An 18,936-nucleotide genomic window follows, 5' to 3' on the forward strand; every position below is an offset into this window, starting at 1 on the left:
TTCTTTCCCAAAGACTCGAATCCCTAGCCGGCTGACGTTCTCCAGTCACCTGTCAAGTCTACCAAACCCTCCCCATCGTCATGAGAAGAGGTAACCGACACTTCCTTTAGGCAGTGTCCATGTGTACGCCCTCCGCAGCCCCTACAGGTAGTTAAAGCCAGGTCCGTCTGCATCTCGTCCCAGGTTCACATTTTCCCATTCACAAAGCAGGAAGACTAAACTGTGGGCCACAGCATGCTTCTGGGTAAATGAAGGGAGGAGAGGAAAAGCTACCGCATGACCCTGGCAGGATCCCTGAGCAAGGCCTTATTTACGTGCTTCTGAGAGGGGCAGAGGGAAGCTGGGAATGTTCATAGTGTTAACAGAACATGGACTGAACGTGAAATCATGAGAGCAGCTACCATTTATCAAGGTGCCGGGCCAGGTTCACCAAGCAGAATCTCATAGGAGCCTCCTGTCAGCCTCAGGAGAGCTACTAATATTTCCCGCATTTTACAGAGGGAGAAACTAAGGTGAAGAATGATAAAATGCTTTGCTCGGGGGAGTTAGTGACAGGGCCTGGATTCAAAGCCCAGTTGTCAGATCCTGGGTGTTTTGCATTTTCACTAGCCTGTAGCTCAAGCACTGAGAGGATAGTGGGCACCCAAACATGATAAACGTTGAAAGAACAGAGAGCAAAGATTTTCCCCCATTAGGATCTTTCTCTAGGGAAACAAGATGGTGTCATTTAAAAATAATTCCATGCCCAGCCTTTTATCCTATTATCCTTTATTCTGCCTCATACGGTAAACAAACAAAAGTTAAAAACAACAACAACAACAAAAAAAGAAGTGATCCCAAAAGTTCCTTACGGAAAAAAAAAAGTAAAACAGTAACTCCAGGAAAGAGAATTAGCTGCTGATACCTTTAGAAAGGAATCAGAAAAGGGAAACCTCATCTATTCTCTTCCTAAAAGCACCATAATTATTCCAGAAATCACAAGCGCTCATCTCCTCCCCCACCACACACTTTCCCCGCCATTACTTGCTCTGCAAAACTGATAATTTCTGATGCCAAGATGGGAATGGAAATTAATTTGTCATTTAATTTTTAATAAGTTAAAGACATCTCGGTGACACAACCAATCAGTCTGCACGTGCGTGCCAGAGGAGTCCTTGAGGAATCCTCAGATGGAAATGAAATACAGCATCAAATGCTGCGTCTGCTTGAGCTGAAGCACGTAAAAGATTGAGCTGTTGAGGAGGGAAAAGGGAGAACGTGGGCATCCCCAAGCACCTCGGAATGCAGAGCAAATCTTTGTCAGCAAGCAGCTGGAGACAGCCAGGGGTTCATCCTTTGTATTGAACAGGACTTGTTGGGTTTGGGCCTGGATTAAGGCCCAGACACGAGGCACTACCTAGACCCGTCCTCCCCGCCCCGGGCAGGCTCTGTGGGTGGTGCCAGAGGGTGGATTCCTTGCTATTTGCCTTTGCCATGCTCCCAATCTGTTGCTTTTCACTCTCGATAAATTGCTTTCTTTCCCTTGTGGCTAAACTTCCCATCCCAGCATGGCTACTCATGGCTCCTCATCCTTGAAATATGGCCATCTCTCAAAGGACTTAGCTACCAAAAACACGCTTCAGAGTGTTTTTCGTCACGATCTAAAACTATACCAAAGAATTGACCAGCACTGTCCGCCAGCTCCACCAGCCTGCCGTGGAGCACGTCTGCTTGACGTCACTGCTCTCCAGGCCTGGGAACCTTGAACAAGCACCTCGGAGCAGTCCGTTGAGTCCCACCGACCCCCACCCTGAGCTCCATCAACAGCTTCTCCCATGCTTTTCTTTCCTTTTCAGTGACTTCAGTGTTTCTAAACCGATAGCCTGCTCTTTCTCTGACTCTGCTGCCCGCATGTGGTCTTTTGATCTAATTCTTACTTTACGCTTTTCCTAGTGAACGATACTAATGTTCAGTTTCTGGACCAAGACGATGACGATGACCCCGACACAGAGCTGTACCTCACGCAGCCGTTTGCATGTGGGACAGCATTTGCCGTCAGCGTCCTGGATTCACTCATGAGTGCGGTGAGTAGGTGGGGGACACGGGGACCCAGGGACAGAGCGCCTCCAGCCTCCCATGCATGAGGGGCATGGGCTGGAGCTTGAACTACCCTGGAGAGCCGAACCACACCAAGCTTGCCGTCTGGAAGAGGATCCTGATATTAATTAAATTAGCACACAGATAACCGTCTGATTATAAATTCTTGAAAGTGCAAGGAAGGCTATGAGTAAATATAGGTAAGCACTTGATGTGGTCTCGGGATCGGAGAAAGATTTCTCCAAAGAAAGAATATATATTTTATGTCAAGATCTGAGCAATAAAGATGGGAGATTTTATGGGGAAGAGAATCCCCCAAAGAAGGACAACAAAGGTAAAGGCCTCGTGGGGAGAAGGGGTACCTGACAGGCTCAAAGAAGGCAAAGAAAGCCTGGGTCGCTGGACCTCAGTGAGAGAGGAGAAGGGGAGGACAAGGCAGAGTTGGACCCACAGGACCTCAAAACCCATTTTCATGTTTTTGGTCTTTCTCTTAAGAGCAGTAAGGAGGCGTTGAAGGGTTTTAAGTTGGCAAGTGATGTGGTCAGGTTTATGTTTTGAGGGCATTGCCTGGGCAGGTATCTGGAGGATGGCTCAGGAGGCAAGATGGCAGCGGGAAGTCTGGGTAAGGGGCTCTCGTAGCATGGAGTAGGGTAGAGCCCTCGGGGCTGGAGGAAGGTGGATGGGTTTGAGTGGTGTTTGTCAGTAAAATCGAGAGGACTTGGGAATAGATTGAATATGAGCAAAGGCGGAAGAGGACATAGTGTCAAAGGTGTCTCCTAGGTCACTGCCAGTCACCGGGACTCAGTCCTGGGAGAGGCGTGGGTGTGAGGCAAGGCCTGCCCTGTTCTCTGCCCCAGTGAAGGCGCAGAGCGATGGCAGAGAGAGGAGGGTGGGCTGGCCCCGGGATCCAAAGCATCTTCGGTTTCTTTCATAACTTGATATGCATCAAACAATCAAGGCGTTTGTGTTTTCACTTGTGAGACCAAAATCAAATGACAATTAAAAAGTAGGTCCCGTCTTAAAGAAGCCATCTTGAGCTACAAAAGGCAAAGCAGACTAGAATGGAGATTATGAAGTGTTCCCACTGAGTGGCTTTATTTATTATATAGAAAAGTCTTTTTATTGGGGAATTCTCAACTTCACTCTTTTTATAAATACAGACATAAGCTGGATAAAAACTGACCTTTGGAGAAACCACAAAAATAGAGTTCTATTGAATCCATTAAAACCATAAACATAGCCCAGAGAGTTTTTATACACATATATTTCTTCAAATGCTTAAGAAGGCTATTCTCAAAAAAAAAAAGAAAAAGAAGGCTATTCTCCTGCATGTGTTAAACAACTGATATGCTAATTATGCATTATTCTCATCTATTCATTAAAGCTAATCCCAGAAGGACCTCTATTTGAGGAAAGAGAAAACATAAAGCTTTTTAAGACTAATTTAGGTTATTCTATATTCCTGAATGTGGTCCAACTACAAGCATATCTTAGTGAAAAATCAGAATTATAGATCTAAAAATAAATATGAAACAACATTCATCTGAATTAAGGTTGACTGGGCTTCATGCCATCCCACTGCTTGCCAAGCCAAGGAGGAGAGAAAGCAGCCCTTACTGAAGGCCGTCTTGCTTTCCCAGGGCTCACGACCCTTCTGATGGTCTGAGGATACTGAGCCTCACCTTTCTACCTGCCAGTGATGTTGGGCTTAGTTTGGGCAAACTCCCTAAGCAGGCCAGAGGGCGTGATGGAAGCAACAGGAGGTGCTTATTCCAGTGTGTATTCTCTGTAATAGTCCTCGCAGTCTCCAGGTCCACTTTCAAACAGATTTCTGTAATTCATCTCCTCAGAAGTTTCATTTTATTTCTGATCCTAATCAGACAGATTTCAGAAGACTGTTCTCACTAAAAGATGATGAAACAGTTTATAGTAGATTTTTTTTTTTTTAATTTATTTTTGGCTGTGTTGGGTCTTTGTTTCTGCGCGAGGGCTTTCTCTAGTTGCGGCAAGCGGGGACCACTCTTCATCGCGGTGCGCGGGCCTCTCACTATCGCGGCCTCTCTTGTTGCGGAGCACAGGCTCCAGACGTGCAGGCTCAGTAGTTGTGGCTCACGGGCCCAGTTGCTCCGCGGCATGTGGGATCCTCCCAGACCAGGGCTTGAACCCGTGTCCCCTGCATTAGCAGGCAGACTCTCAACCACTGCGCCACCAGGGAAGCCCTATAGTAGATTTTTTTCAGAACTCTAAAATACTCGATCCAAATTTTTAAAAATCCAAACTTACAAAATTGTTTCCACAGATCAGACATGCCGTATATTCCAGGTGGGGCCAGCTACATAATTTGAAAGCCTACTTTTTCATAAGTTACTAAGAATTTCAAAATGGTGACAGCAGAGCATTGAACCAAATGAGGGACTCTTCTGAGCATGGGCCCTGGGTGACAACGCAGGCCACACACCCATGAAGCCAGCCCTGGTTCCAAGGAATAAAACTGTTTTTAAGCACCAAAGCACTTCACCTCTACACAGTCAAGGGGGCACACTGTGGCCATGGGGTGGGAGTGAGTGGCACATCTAGTTTTGAGTCGCACCGTTCTCTCTACAACATCACTGTAGAGGGAAACTCAGCTGAGAAATCAAAGTGGATTGGTTTGACATTTTTTTAAAAATCTGTCTCTCATCTCCTTTGAAATGCAAACTAAAATGTTTGGGAGAAGGTGGCTAAGGCGTGTATGAATACAGCAGTCTGCTAGCAAAGCAGCACTTCTCAGTTCCAGCCTGGGAAAAAGCGGTGTCAGGAATCTAGTAACCGTCATTGTCATGATCAGCGGCAGCATCATTTATTGAGGGTCCAGAACTGTACAAAGCACTTCATTATTATTATTGCAGACAATATTATTTTGGACAATAATGTGAATAAACCTGCTTTAAGTGTTGAAGCAAGACCTATTTAACTGATCCACTGTTGTGACTTCTCAAATCATTACTCAAAATGCCTATCCACTTATTCCAGGCCTTGTTTTCATTGTCTAGGATAAACACATTCCACAGTGAGGTCTCAAATTGGGTCTGGTTCAACAGACCCAATTGGATCTAGACCTTCTGATTACTTGCGATTTCTTGGCATTCCACCCCAACCCTAATTTATGAAAAAAATAGGAGATTATCTAGTACCAAGGCAGTAAGTAGAAGGAACTAAAAGCGTTGGCGGGAATATAAATTGAGAAAGTGAGACTCCAAACAGCAGGAGCTGGAGGTAAGCCGCCATCTCAGGCATTCGCTTACAAGCAATATCGCTACATCCACACGCACATCTCTTTAGATGTCTATGATCTCCTTTTCCTAGCGCTCCTCCCCAAATTGCCATTTAATCATGTGTCTAAACACTCTCTGAATATTGTCCTTCATAACTCAACTCCTGCTGCTTACTGCTTCATTTGTGAAAAAGAATAATGTTTCGATTCATCACACGCATTCCTAGAACAGCTAGGGATGTTACAGACATGGTCTCCTGGCTTTTTCCTGCAAATCAACAGCAGAAACACATGATGAGAGGGAATAATTATGCTTATGGGTATATGCCTCTAAGAAGAAGAACGCAAGAAATGTATTTTTCAGAATGATCCAGCTTGATGCTCATACACACATGGAAAAGATGAAGCCTCTTGGTAAAACTGGCACATGAGTATGTAGATTTCTTTTCCACACAGCACCCACTTTCCCCTACCCTCACCCCAGTTTGAGTTCTACCTGGACCCTCCCTAGAAAGAAAAAAATTAGTCAGGGACTCAAGAGCCAGACTGCTTGCATGTGGATCCCAGCACTGCCACTTACTGGTTGTATAACCTTAACCTCTTTGTGCCTTAGTTTTCTCATCTTTAAAATGGGAATAATAGTAGTACCTACCTCATAGGACTGTTGAGATGATTGAATGAGTGATTAGTGCAGTGCTTAGCACATGGCAAGCTCTATATGCATTTACTGTTATTAATCAATACGTTATTGGGCACTTACTAAATGCCAGGCACTATTATTCATGCTGGGCATCCAGCAGTGAAGAAGAAAGATAAAGACCCTGCCCTTGTGTGGTTTGAACTGTCATTCTAGTGGGCAGTCACTACATAAGTGACAGTAACTATGTCAGTGGGTACCTGAATAATATCAGATAAGGATAACTAATTTGAAGAACATAAAATAGTTTGAATGGGTGTGGAGACCTATTTTAGCCACAGTGGTCAGAGTAAAGCTGTCTTAGAAGATAACTTGGAAGCTGACACTGAAAATCAGAAGAGAGCAGCTGGGGGTGAGGGTAACTAGCTTTCCAAGGCAGAGAGCTGGCCTCTCTTCCAGAAATAACTGAACTTATGTTGCTAAGACTGGAGAATAGGACCATCTGGAAGATGAACCACATGATTTACTCTCTTAACTGTACTCACATGAAGGGCTGAACCCTTGAGGTGCGTTACCGAGAAGGCTGAGTTCTCAGGCAGCCCGGTGCCATGTGACGTCAGTTACATAAACAAATTCTTCCTCTGTGGCTCTACTCCTTACACTCCACTCAAGAGCCACCATTTAGGCAGTGTAGCTCACAAAGGGACAGACAGTCCATGGTCCACCGTGCAGCAGATGATCTAGCACCGCTGTCAGCATGGCAAATGGACTCAGAACATGCCACTGCTGTCACATCAGGCCAGGCAGGCCCGGGATGGAAAAGAAAATCAAATAGTTCTCATCCCTCATGAAAGAAAAATACTAAAAATAAAAATCTACACCATGAAAACTAGCAAATATAAAAAATGGCAGCTATGACATGGAAAATGACAATTTTAGAGCAATTAGAAACGAAAGGCAAAGTGCCATTAAAGTTAAGGCAATGTTATTAAAAGATGTGTTAATTTTCAGTTAAATTTTCTATGAAAGACCAATTAGTTTAAAAGGCTTGACAGCATTAACTGTGAAACATAAGCTCTGGTAATTATACTTCAAAAAAATGAAAAAAGGAAGATGCTCCAGCGTGTTGGAGACCCAGGCACAGAGGGACCTCCGTGGGCAGGCTAGATGGCGCTGCGGGCTCAGATTTCCCTGGTGTAATCTGCTGGTCCTTTCCCCAGCATTTCTGGGTTTCCTCAATGTCTGATATTCTGTCTACTTTACAGAATCTGAGAATCCCCAAAGTTTAGAGGCTAAGGGGTCACACATGTGATCTGGGCCAGCTCTCTGATATTAGAGCTGAGAACGCAGAGGCACAGGGAGAAAGGGATTTTCTAAATTGGTTGCACTGTTAGCTGGTTGTTCTTTTTATAAACAATCATTTATTGAGTATTTGTTGTGCATTAGAATTACACAAACTATCTCATTTAACACTATCCTGTAATCTGGGTTTTGTTTTGTTTTGTTTTAATCCCTGTTATATGGATGAGGAGTCCGAGACCTAGAAAAGTTGGGCAACTTTCCTATTGTCATAGCTATTGAAAGGCAAAGCAGGGATTTTAAACTACAGCAGCTGAATTCTGAAGTCTGTACATAGATCCAGGGGTGCCATGTTGCCATACTTAGATGATAGGCTGCCCTGACCAGATGTGGAACCCTGACCTTAGCACTGGGAAGAGGGACTCCCATATTCCTTAGACTACACAGGTCTCTGGATCCCAGGCACTGAGCAGGACCCTGGAGAACTCCGTTCTCTTAAACTCCCCAACAAACATGTGACACAGGAACAGCCATTGCAAAGTCCTCTAGCCAAAGCATCCCTGAAGACTAGTCCTGCCAGGGTTGGAGGTTCTATGTGAGACTCCCTCACAAGGCTTCTAGCACAGGCATAGTGAACATGGGCTATGGTAGGGCACAGAAAAGACTAGCAGTACAAAAGCGTAGGAGGCAAAGGATCACACCTACATATTAAAGAATTCTGTGTTTCTTCAATCTAGTGTTTCCGTTAACCCAGAAAAGAATTGTGCCTTCTGGGTCAGGTGAGTTGTAGAGAGGCTTATTCTAGCTGCCACATCCTGCACAGGAATAGTCTTTGATGATTGGCATTTGACGTCCTAGCACCTGGTTTGCCCCCATGATGCTGAAACAGTCACTTCCTAGGCAGAAAGCGCTAGATGTGATATTTAATTGCAGACTGCTCTGTACTCTGTGAGTGGTACCCTGGCCCCATAATGAAATGTGTGCCCTCCAAAATGGCTGACTGGACATCCTTTTTCAGGGGAAGCATTGTCTTTCCACTGAGTTGCTCAGATCACAAAGAGACCTTGAAACATGCTCGGAGCATACCCGTATGCAGTGCTCAAAGTACTTCCCTGCAGCTGAATATTGGGGCATCAAAATGGGAGCAAGAGTGCTCTGCTAACAGACGTCATTATTCTCTGCCACAGCAGGTACTGTGGCCCAAAGCACTGCTCCTTGATGCCTGCATGAAAAAAGAGAAAGGAGAGAGATCTGGGATATAGTCCCAGCTCAGGGGGCAGAGAATTGTGTTCAGTGTCATGAGTGGTTCCAGTATTTTTCAGCGACCTGTAAAATGCTCTGACCCACCCTGAAATTATACCCCTTGGTGAGCAATTTTGAAAGTGACACACTCTTGGAGTAGCGTACAATTTCAGTCCAAACCAAGATCCAGGGATTAGTAGGTGCTCAATAAATGTCAGCGACTGATTGATCGAAAAGATTATGCTGTTTCAGTGTAACTGATTTCAACACAGAAGGGGAAACATGTTAAGGTCAAATCCTAAAGATCTGACGAAACAAGAGCCTTTCATGATGACCTTCCTGACTTACCGTTGCAGAGCAGAACTTAGAGTGTTCTTTGTTTAAGAACCACTGACTGTGTTTTCCTTAGACAATGTATTCATGTTCAGTTGGAAAATTTTGAAAGCTCAGATATATATAAAGAAGAAAATTTAAACAAACCATATTCCCAACACCCAAAGATCAGCATGGTTAGTATTTTGGTATATTTCCTTCCAGATGGGTAGATAAATATGGAATCACCCAGTTTTATATCTTGGTTGTTTTTCTTTTCAGAGTTAGTATTTTTCTCAGAGTATTTAATCATGTCATATTCTTGGGTATCACTGCAAGACCTCCATAGGACTTCCTGAGACTCAGACATATGGTTGTTCCAGAATCTATTTAAACATTATCTATTGTGGGGCATTTCAATTTTTAATTTTTTTATTTTAACAATAATTAACCCTGTGATAAGTATTACTGTACGTAAATCTTTGAGCAAGAAGCAACTTATTATCTTGAGGTAAGCTTACTGGGCTTTTAACAAATGTGAACATGTTTAAAGCTCTTGGTAGACATTGCCAGATTATCCCCCAGAAACAATTGTACCAGTTGCACTACCATCACTGGTGTGTAAATGCCATCTCTTGCACTTTAGCGGGCACTGATTATCATTTTCCTTAGGGGGCCCTTTAATTGTGTTATGGTAGTTCTGAAGTACACATAATTTCAATTTGTGTGTATAACCATGTAAATGCATATTTTCTTTTGTGAATTCTTCTATAGTTTTTATGCCTAAAAAGTGCTTGCTGAACAAGAGAACTCATCAGGCATCCTGAGATTGGTTAAATATTCAGCTATATTTTCATCAGGTTGTTTGTGGCTATATTTTTTGCCTTTAACTATTTTATAGCATTTACCTCCTTCTCCCCTCCCAACTTTGAGATATAATTGACTTATAACATTATGTAAGTTTAAGGTGTGCAATGTTATATGTATATATTGTGAAATGATTACAACAGTAAGGTTCGTTAATCCATCACCTCACCAGCAATTTTTTGTTGTCATTGTTGCTGAGAACTTTAAAAGTCTACTCTCTTAAGCAGTTTTCAAATATTCAATATGGTATTGTTAAGTGCGGGCACTATGTTATAGTACGTTATGTCCCCAGAATTTATTAATTATATAACTGCAGTTTATATCCTATGACCACCTTCACTCATTTCCCCAACCTGCACCTCCTGCCCCTGGCAACAACCAATCTGTTCTCTGTTTCTGTAAGATCCATTTTGTTTAGATTTCACATATAAGTGAGAGTATACAGTATCTGTATTTCTCCGACTTGTTTCACTTAGCTTAATGCTCTCAGAATTCATCCGTGTTGTTGCAGATGGAAAGATTTCCTTCTTTTTATGGCTAAATATTATTCCATTGTATATATACCACATTTTCTTTATCCATTCATCTCTCACTGGATACTTAGGTTGTTTCCATGTCTTAGCTATTGTAAATAATGCCACAGTGAACGTGGGGTACAAAAGATATCTATCACTTTGAGATAGTTACTTCATTTCCTTTGGATATATATCCAGAAGTGGAATTGCCAGATCATATGGTAGCTATCTATGTTTGTAATTTTTCGAGGCGCCACCATACTGTTTTCCATAGTGGCTGTATCAATTTACATTCCCATTAGCAGCATACAAAGGTTTCCTTTTCTCCACATCCTCACCAACGCTTGTTATTTCTTGTCTTTTTGACAGTAGTCATTCTAACAGGTGTGAGATGATATCTCACTGTGGTTTTGATTTGCATTTCCCTGATGATTAGTGATGTTGAGCATCTTTTAAGGCAGTGGTCCCCAACCTTTTTGGCACCAGAGACCGGTTTCGTGGAGGACGGTTTTTCCACAGATGGGGGCGGGGGGTGGGGTGGAGGGATGGTTCAGGCGGTAACGTGAGCGATGGGGAGCGGCAGATGAAGCTTCGCTCGCTTGCCCGCCACTCACCTCCTGCTGTGCAACTCGGTTCCTAACAGGCTGAAGAGGGGTACTGGTCCACGGCCCGGGGGTTGGGGACCCCTGTTTTAACGTAACTGTTGGCCATTTGAATATCTTCTTTGGAAAAATGTCTATTCAGTTCCTTTGCCCATTTTTTAATCAAATTTTGGGGATTTTTTTGCTACTGAGTTGTATAAATTCCATTTACTGCCTTTTTTAGAAATTTAGAATAAATATATTTTCATAGTAGAAAATATATAAAATAAATAAAATTATAGGAAAAGATGAAAATCAGTCAGAATTCTATTACCAGGAATTAATCGCCATGTAAAATTTGGGGGTACTAAATAAATAATATTTTTACATAACTATAACATAATACTATGTAATACTAAGTATTTAGTATTTATATAATACTAAATATTTTTACATAACTATAACTATATCTGTGGGGGTCTGCACTTTTAACATGAGTTTTAGATCATAGTCATTTTTGGATCCTGCTTTTTGAATATTTTAATGTTATGTCATATAACATAACATGCTCTGAAAGCATAATATTAATATCTGTACAATGTAAGTCACATAAGTGTATCATTATTTATTTAATCATTACCATATTGTTGAAAAAAATTTTTTTCCAGATAACCAATTTCCCCTAAATCATTTGCTGAGTAAACATCCCTTCTCCATGGTGCATTATGCTTTCCTTATCATATTAAGAAACAAAACAGCAAACTTTTTTGTAAAGGGCCAGATGGTGAATATTTTAGGCTTTTGAGAGCCATACAGACTCTGTTGAAACTACTCAATTCTGCCATTTTAGCACAAAAGCTGAAAGCATTTTAGTAAAGCATTTTAGTAAACAAGTGGGCATGTCTGGGTCTCAATAAAACTTTATTAAAAAAAACCAAACAGGTGGCAGTAAGGATTTGGCCCAAGGCCCTGATTTTCAATCCATTCTAATTGATTTTCTAATTTTTAATATTGCCTACAATGTTTAGTTATAAAATCTTTAATATTTATTATAATACCTCAGAGGACAATTTCATAAACTGTTTCCAGAGGAAATTTAGCATAATTTTATCAAGCTTAAAAACATATCAACTCACTAAACTCACTAAATATCCTCTTGCTATTTCATTAATTGATGCTTTATTATTTCATCCTTCTGTTTTTCTAAGATAAAAAAGAACAACAAAAAATTCTTTTAATACTTAGAATTATTTGCTGAAATGCTTTCATATTTAATAATAAAAGCATTTAAGGCTCTGAATTTGTCTCTGTAGCTTTGGCCTCAATCCATGACATTTTTATATGTCATTTTCAAATAATTTTTAATACTCTGTATTCTGAGTTTGATTTCCATCTTCACCCACAGTTATTTAGGATACTTTTTAAAAAAAACTTGTAAGTGTTGGGATATTTACTTTTGTACCTACTACTCTATTTATTTTTTAAATATAGACCATACAGCTTATACTTTATTATATATATTGAGATTTTATACTTTGGGCCATTGATCATACTTTGTAATTATTGTTTGGAAGCTATCTAAAATGTTACGAAGTTTAGCACAGATCTACTAAATACCCTTATTACATCCTTCATTTCCTTATATTTCAGTCTCTTTGAGCTGTGAAAACAAGAAACACAATGATATTTCACATATCAATTTTACATATGACTCTCAGTCCATGTTTAATTTGCTATAATGACTAATTAGTTTTGCTGTTCATATTTCAGTTATAATATTTTCTCCATAAATATGTTATATATTTATTGTAATTTTTAATTATGAACATAGAGTTAAGTCACTTAACGTAATATTTAAAATTTTTCCCTTTAAATATACTTTTCTTTGCCTGTTTTGTTTTGTTTTTTCCTCTTTATCTCTGAGACACCAGAGTTTGATTTTGGTTTTGTGACTGGCTTCTTTTACTTAGCATAATGTTTGGAAGGTTCATCCATGTTGGAGCATGTATTAGTACTCCATACCTTTTTATGGCCTAATGATCATGCATGGATATAACACATTTTGTTTGTGCATTCATTAGGTGATGGACATTTGGATTATTTCTACCTTTTAGCTATTATGAATAATGCTGCTATAAACATCCATGTACAAGTTTTCATATGGACATATTTTTTCATTTCTCTTGGGTATATACCTAGGAGCAGAATTACTGGGTTATATGGTAACTTGTTTAACCATATGAGGAACTGCCAAACTGTTTCCCTAAGTGGCTGTATCATTTTATATTCCCACCAGCATTGTGTTAGGGTTCTAATTTCTCCACATCCTCACAAACTCTTGTTATGATCTTTCTTTTTTATTTTAGCCATCCTAGTGGGTGTGAAGAGGTGTCTTATTGAGGTTTTGATTTGCATTTCCCTGATGACTAGTGATGTTAAGCATCTTTTCATTTGTTTGTTTAACATTTGTATATCTTTTTCAGAGAAATGTTTATTCAAGTATTTTGTCCACTTTTAAATTTGAGTCACTTTTCTTTATGTTCTTGTGTTGCAAGATTTTTTAATATATATTTGGATACTAGACCCTTATGGGATATACGGTTTGCAAATATTTTCTCTCACTCTGTAGGGTTTCTTTTCACTTTCTGGATAGTGTACTTTGTGCACAATTCTCAATTTTGATGAAGTTTAATTTACATATATTTTTTCTTTTGTTGCCTATGCTTTGGGTGTCATATTTAAGAATCAGTTTTCAAATCAAAGTTCATAATGATTTACCTTTATGTTTTTTTCTAAGTGTTTTATAGTTTTACCTTTTATATTTAGGTCTTTGATCCATTTTGAATTAATTTTTGTATATTGTGTGAGGTAGGGGTCCAAATTTATTCTTCTGAATGTGGATACCCAGTTGTGGTAGCAACATTTGTTTAAGAGACTATATTCTTTCTCTGTAGAATGGTCTTGGCACCTTTGTTGAAAATCAGTTGATACAAAGTGTATGAGTTTATTTCTGGACTCTCAATTTGATTCCCATAGTCCATGTCTATCCTTATGGCAATACCATACTCTCTTGATTATAGTAGCTTTGTAGTATATTTTAAAATCAGGAAGTGTGAGTCCTCCAACTTTGTTTTTCCTTTTCAGGATGGTGTGGTTATTTGGGTGTGCTTGCAATTTCACATGAATTTTAAAATCAGTTTTTCCATTTCTGTAAAAATGGTCTTTGGGGTTTTGATAGCGATTGCATTGAATCTGTAGATTGTTTGGGGGAGTATTGCCATCTTAAGAATGCTAAGTCTTCCAATCCATGAAGTTGAGATGTCTTTCCATTTATTTAGATTTTCTTTAATTTATTTCAACTATATTTTGTAGTTTCCAGTGTACCAATCTTGAACCTCCTAAATTTATTCCTAAGTATTCCATTCTTTGTGAAACTATTATAATAAGAATTGTTGTTTTTTTTTTTTTAAAGAAATTCACGTTCTTTTATTTATTTATTTATTTATTTATTTATGACTGTGTTGAGTCCTCGTTTCTGTGCGAGGGCTTTCTCCAGTTGCAGCAAGTGGGGACCACTCTTCATCGCGGTGCGCGGGCCTCTCACCATCGCGGCCTCTCTTGTTGCGGAGCACAGGCTCTAGGCACATGGGCTTCAGTAGTTGTGGCACGCAGGCTCAGTAGTTGTGGCTTGCAGGCTCTAGAGCGCAGGCTCAGTAATTGTGGCTCACGGGCCCAGTTGCTCCGTGGCATGTGGGATCCTACCACACCAGGGCTCGAACCCGTGTCCCCTGCATTGGCAGGCAGATTCTCAACCACTGCACCACCAGGGAAGCCCCAATGAGAATTGTTTTAATTTAATTGTCTTAATTTCATTCTTATATTGTTCATTGCAAGTACATAGATACACAGATGATTTTTGTGTATTGTTTTTTGTATCCTGCAACCTTGCTGAACTCATTTATTACCTATAATATCATTTTAGTGGATTCTTTAGGATTTTCTATTTACAAGATCATGTCTTCTGTGGATAGAGATAGTTTTACATCTTCATTTTTGATATGGATAACTTTATTTCTTTCTAGCTCTGGCTAAGACCTCTAGTGCTATGTTGAATAGAAGCAGTGAGAGTTGGCTTCCTGGTCTTCTTCTTGATCTAAAGAGAAGGCGTCCAGCCTTTCACCAATAAATCTGACGTTAGCTGTGGGTTTTTAATATATGCCCTTTATCAGGTTGAGGAAATTCCCTTTCACTCCTGGTTTGTTGAGTGTGTTTATCATGAAAAAACATTGGATTCTTTTTAACCATTTTTTTTATTGCGTTCACTTTAATTTCAATATCTTACATTTAAAAATAATTGAATAAGTTGTATGAAGTCAGCTTTCTTACCATCTGATCTTTTACTTGTTATAGATACTCTATATTTTTTTAAAATTGATTTTTATTCTAAAACAAATGCTTCCTAAATTTTTCTTTTACGTCTTCCAGTAACTATTTAACCAATCAAAAGAATGCTTTTCCTTTATATCTTAAATGCTGTTGCTCCCTTTTAAAAAATATTTATATTGGCTCTTTCTTTCTCTCTGTACATCGGAGCAAGGAGAGGTCTGTTTTTCAGTGTACGAGGTCGTGAATGTTCTGCTGTCCACATTTCGTGCCAGTGGACTCCTCCCTGGGTGTTGATCTAGAAGGGTAATTATAGCACGAAGGCCTTTGTCACAGTTTTGTGTCCAGCACTCCTTCATTTAATGTGCTGCAGAGCTGGGGTCGGGGGGTGGTCTTCTGCTTCTGATGATGGGCTGTTGGACTATAGGGAAGGGGATTTACCTCTGAAGACTTTGGGAAATGTTTTTACATGTGCCCTGAACCAGCCTCCACGAGAGTTCACCTGTGGTGGCCAGTCCTGTGGAGGCTGTCACAGTCCAGGATGCAGTCCCCCTTGACCCTCACTGGGCCTTTGCTCAGTCTAAATGGGGTCTTGTCATGGAGGCAGCCTGAGAAGTGCAGATTCAAGGGTAAAATGAATGGCCTCGGTTTGCACCACCCCCCTCTCCCTGCCACCACCAACCCACCAAAAAAAGCCAGAAAAAATTTTTTAAAAGGGAAGATTGGGAATGGGTTGACCGGTCCTCTCCTCAACAAAGGCCTGAGTCTCTGATATCAGGCAGGAAAGTATTTCTCCGTGCTTCCTGTGCGTGAAGCACTTTTCTAAGTGCCTCACACGTATTGGCTCTATAGTCCTTATAACCACTCTATTATATTTTACAGATCATGACACTGAGGCACAAAAATGAGAAATCACTTTCCAAAGTCACGCAGCTACTAAGTGGTGAGGTCAGCGTTAAACCTCCAGCCTGCCTCTCCCCCCCTTAACCGCAACAGCAACATTTCCTCCCTTACTTGTTCTTGTTCTGCTTCTCTGCCCCAGGGCATATCTGAGCTCTGGTAGATGATACATTCTCCTTAGGGTCTGACTGGTTCTGACTCACACTCCTAGTTTCCTTTGCTATTGAAATTTTGTATCACTTTGGGTATTTTTGTGAGTACTTCAGTGAGGAAAGTGATTCCAGCCTGGCTGGCAGCTATCATCTTAACTCAGAAGTCCTCATGGAATTCTTTGCATATAAACTTGATCTTAATGACAGTGCTTATTTTACGGATGAGAAAATCAAAGCCTGGAATGATTAGGCAACCTCCCCCAAGACATAGGACTAGTGATGGCCAAGCAGGAGAGAACTCATCCTTACCCCACTAGATTTTTGCCAGGTGAACTGTCCAAAAAACTGCTGAAGTTAAAATGCAGCTGTCTTGCCTAACCTGCTCCCAAAGGTCCATCCATCCTCAAAAGCCACAGGCAAACTTTGGCTTGATATTATTTAGCCTGTTTGATTTCTTCTTACACTGGAAAATGGAAAACAGACCCTTAACTGAGATTTTTCTCAAATTAGGCTGTGTGACAAATGTCTTTTTGAGCTCTTTTATTTGACATCCTATTAATTTTTTAAAGCTCCCATTGTCTTGTTCCTGACAGACCTGTTATGTTTCAGATGTGAGACAAATGTACACGTGTAGAGGGAAACTTCTGTAATAAGCTATATTCATCTCAGACCACTGAGGTTACGTGAAGGCAAAAACACCAGGGGATCCATCTTGTCATAAATTGGTCTGGCATATTTAATTGACAGAGACTTCGGGTTTAGCCTGTTATCAAAGCATGTGATAAAATTGTTGAACGTGTGGCCTTAATGATGCTCTCGGCATCTCGTTCCAACCGAGAGAGAAGTTCTGCCATTGTTGCAAGAGGCAGCTTCCTGGCACATGGGTTACAGGAGCTCAGAGGCCGTCCTGCCTGGGTCAGGCCTCATTTTCTTACACACACCCAAGGTCCCTGAGCAAGCAGGAGAGGAAGGCATATTTACATCCCAATTAGCACCGATTATGATAAACACCAACCATTTCGACGTTAGCCCTTAAATAAAAATCCCCTGAATCAGTTTTTAAAAGTCAGGCTCTCGTGGCAGAACCAAGTAGGAGAGAAAAGAATTGAATAATTGGAGGCTGCTGTCTTTTCACTTCCCACATAAAATTATTTGAAGAGACAGGCCAGAACTTTAAACAGGAGAGATCAAGGAAAGTTGTAATTTGAATGTCGGTTGTCATGACTTTAGGATGTTTGCTTAAAGGAACACCCCCCTTCTCTTCCCAGACATACTTCAATGACAACATCCTCACCCTGATACGGACCCTGGTGACCGGAGGAGCCACGCCAGAGCTGGAGGCTCTGATTGCCGAGGAGAATGCACTGCGCGGGGGCTACAGCACCCCCCAGACGCTGGCCAATAGGGACCGCTGCCGCGTGGCCCAGTTAGCACTGCTGGACGGGCCCTTTGCGGACCTGGGGGTGAGTTCAGGGGACAGAGGGCACCTGAGCTGGCTGTTCAGGGAATGGCGGGATCCAACTGTGTCAGACAGTGACAAGCCAGGTCTCTGCCTTTGCTACTTTCTACAGGAAAAGAGCTGTAAGAGGTGATGCTTATGGCTTACTGCGTAGCAGGCACTGGGCTTTACATGTATTCATTCATTTTAATCCCCATGGTGACCCTTTGACGTAGGTTCTCTTATCAGACGCTTTAAGGAAACGGGCTCAGAGAGACTTAGGACTGGCCCTATACGAAATTTGCACTAGGGATCCTGGCTTCAGAGCCTGTGGGCTTACTGACTCCCCTCAGGTACCTTCTGCCACAGATGGGAGGCATCGGGGGTGGGGGGTGGGATCCAAATGCAGCCAAGGCTGGGAGCCTTTTCTACAGGTCTTAGCATGACTCAGGGCTACTTAACCCCAACTGCACATTAGTAGGTCTGCCAGAGTGCCTGAACCAGGCTGGTATGTGCAACCCAAAGGGAGACATCGGTCGCCTCTGCAGCAGCGGGGGCATGGGGGAGAGTGAATGGGTCCAGCCTCAGAATTAGGTGACCTCGGTCTGGAATTAGAGACATTAAAGAATCCACACGAGATGCTGTTGGTTTGGCCAGCGGGTCTACGTGCACATGATAAGCTATGTTGTTCTGAAAACCACCAGTGCTGGGGTCATGCCCAGAATCCTGGGGGCTGAGTACAGCCGTCAGTGGTTTTTAAAAGCTCCTCGTGGGCTGTTAATTCTGAGGCTGGACCCAGTCACCCTCCCCCATGCCCCCGCTGCTGCAGAGGGACCCATGCCTCCCTTTGGGTTCCACACACCAGCCTGGTTCAAGCACTCTGGCAGAAGTATGCAGTCTTGACCCTTATTCCCAGCCCGACTCCATGGATGCATTCAAGGGCTGGAGCCGCCAGTTTTGGGAGCCAGTAAACCCATTGTACAAACAATAGCGCCACCCAGAGAGTCCAAATAGTGGAAAAGGAGCCAAGGAAAGGGTCACTTTCTCCATTTCTTCTGAAACCCTGATGCCAACTTGCACTGTATTTTAGTTTGGTTATGGGCAGGGATCTATGCTAGACTGGGCTTTTTTAAAAGGCCACCTCCATAGCTAGTGGCTCTTTTCATCATCATTTACTCATGGATACACTTTAAAAGAATAAAGACTTGAAATAATGATAAGATCTGGCTCCTTTCGTGTTCTCCAATGTGATGCCCATCTGAAAATTTCGGGAACAGGAAG

The 18,936-nt window shown here is 41.5% G+C and overlaps 1 protein-coding gene across 5 annotated transcripts in view; it reads left to right on the plus strand.

Moving 5' to 3' along the window:
- The window catches only part of KCNMA1 (potassium calcium-activated channel subfamily M alpha 1), a 745,231-nt gene that overhangs the window by 707,833 nt on the left and 18,462 nt on the right, over nt 1-18,936 (plus strand). For all 5 annotated transcript variants that reach the window (XM_036829453.1, XM_036829449.1, XM_036829450.1 and 2 more), the window contains 2 exons: nt 1,933-2,063; nt 17,486-17,680. In XM_036829453.1, the coding sequence (XP_036685348.1) occupies nt 1,933-2,063; nt 17,486-17,680 (326 nt within the window). The remainder of the gene's footprint in view (nt 1-1,932; nt 2,064-17,485; nt 17,681-18,936) is intronic.

This window comes from Balaenoptera musculus, chromosome 16, assembly GCF_009873245.2.
Source record: "Balaenoptera musculus isolate JJ_BM4_2016_0621 chromosome 16, mBalMus1.pri.v3, whole genome shotgun sequence".
NCBI lineage: Eukaryota > Metazoa > Chordata > Mammalia > Artiodactyla > Balaenopteridae > Balaenoptera > Balaenoptera musculus.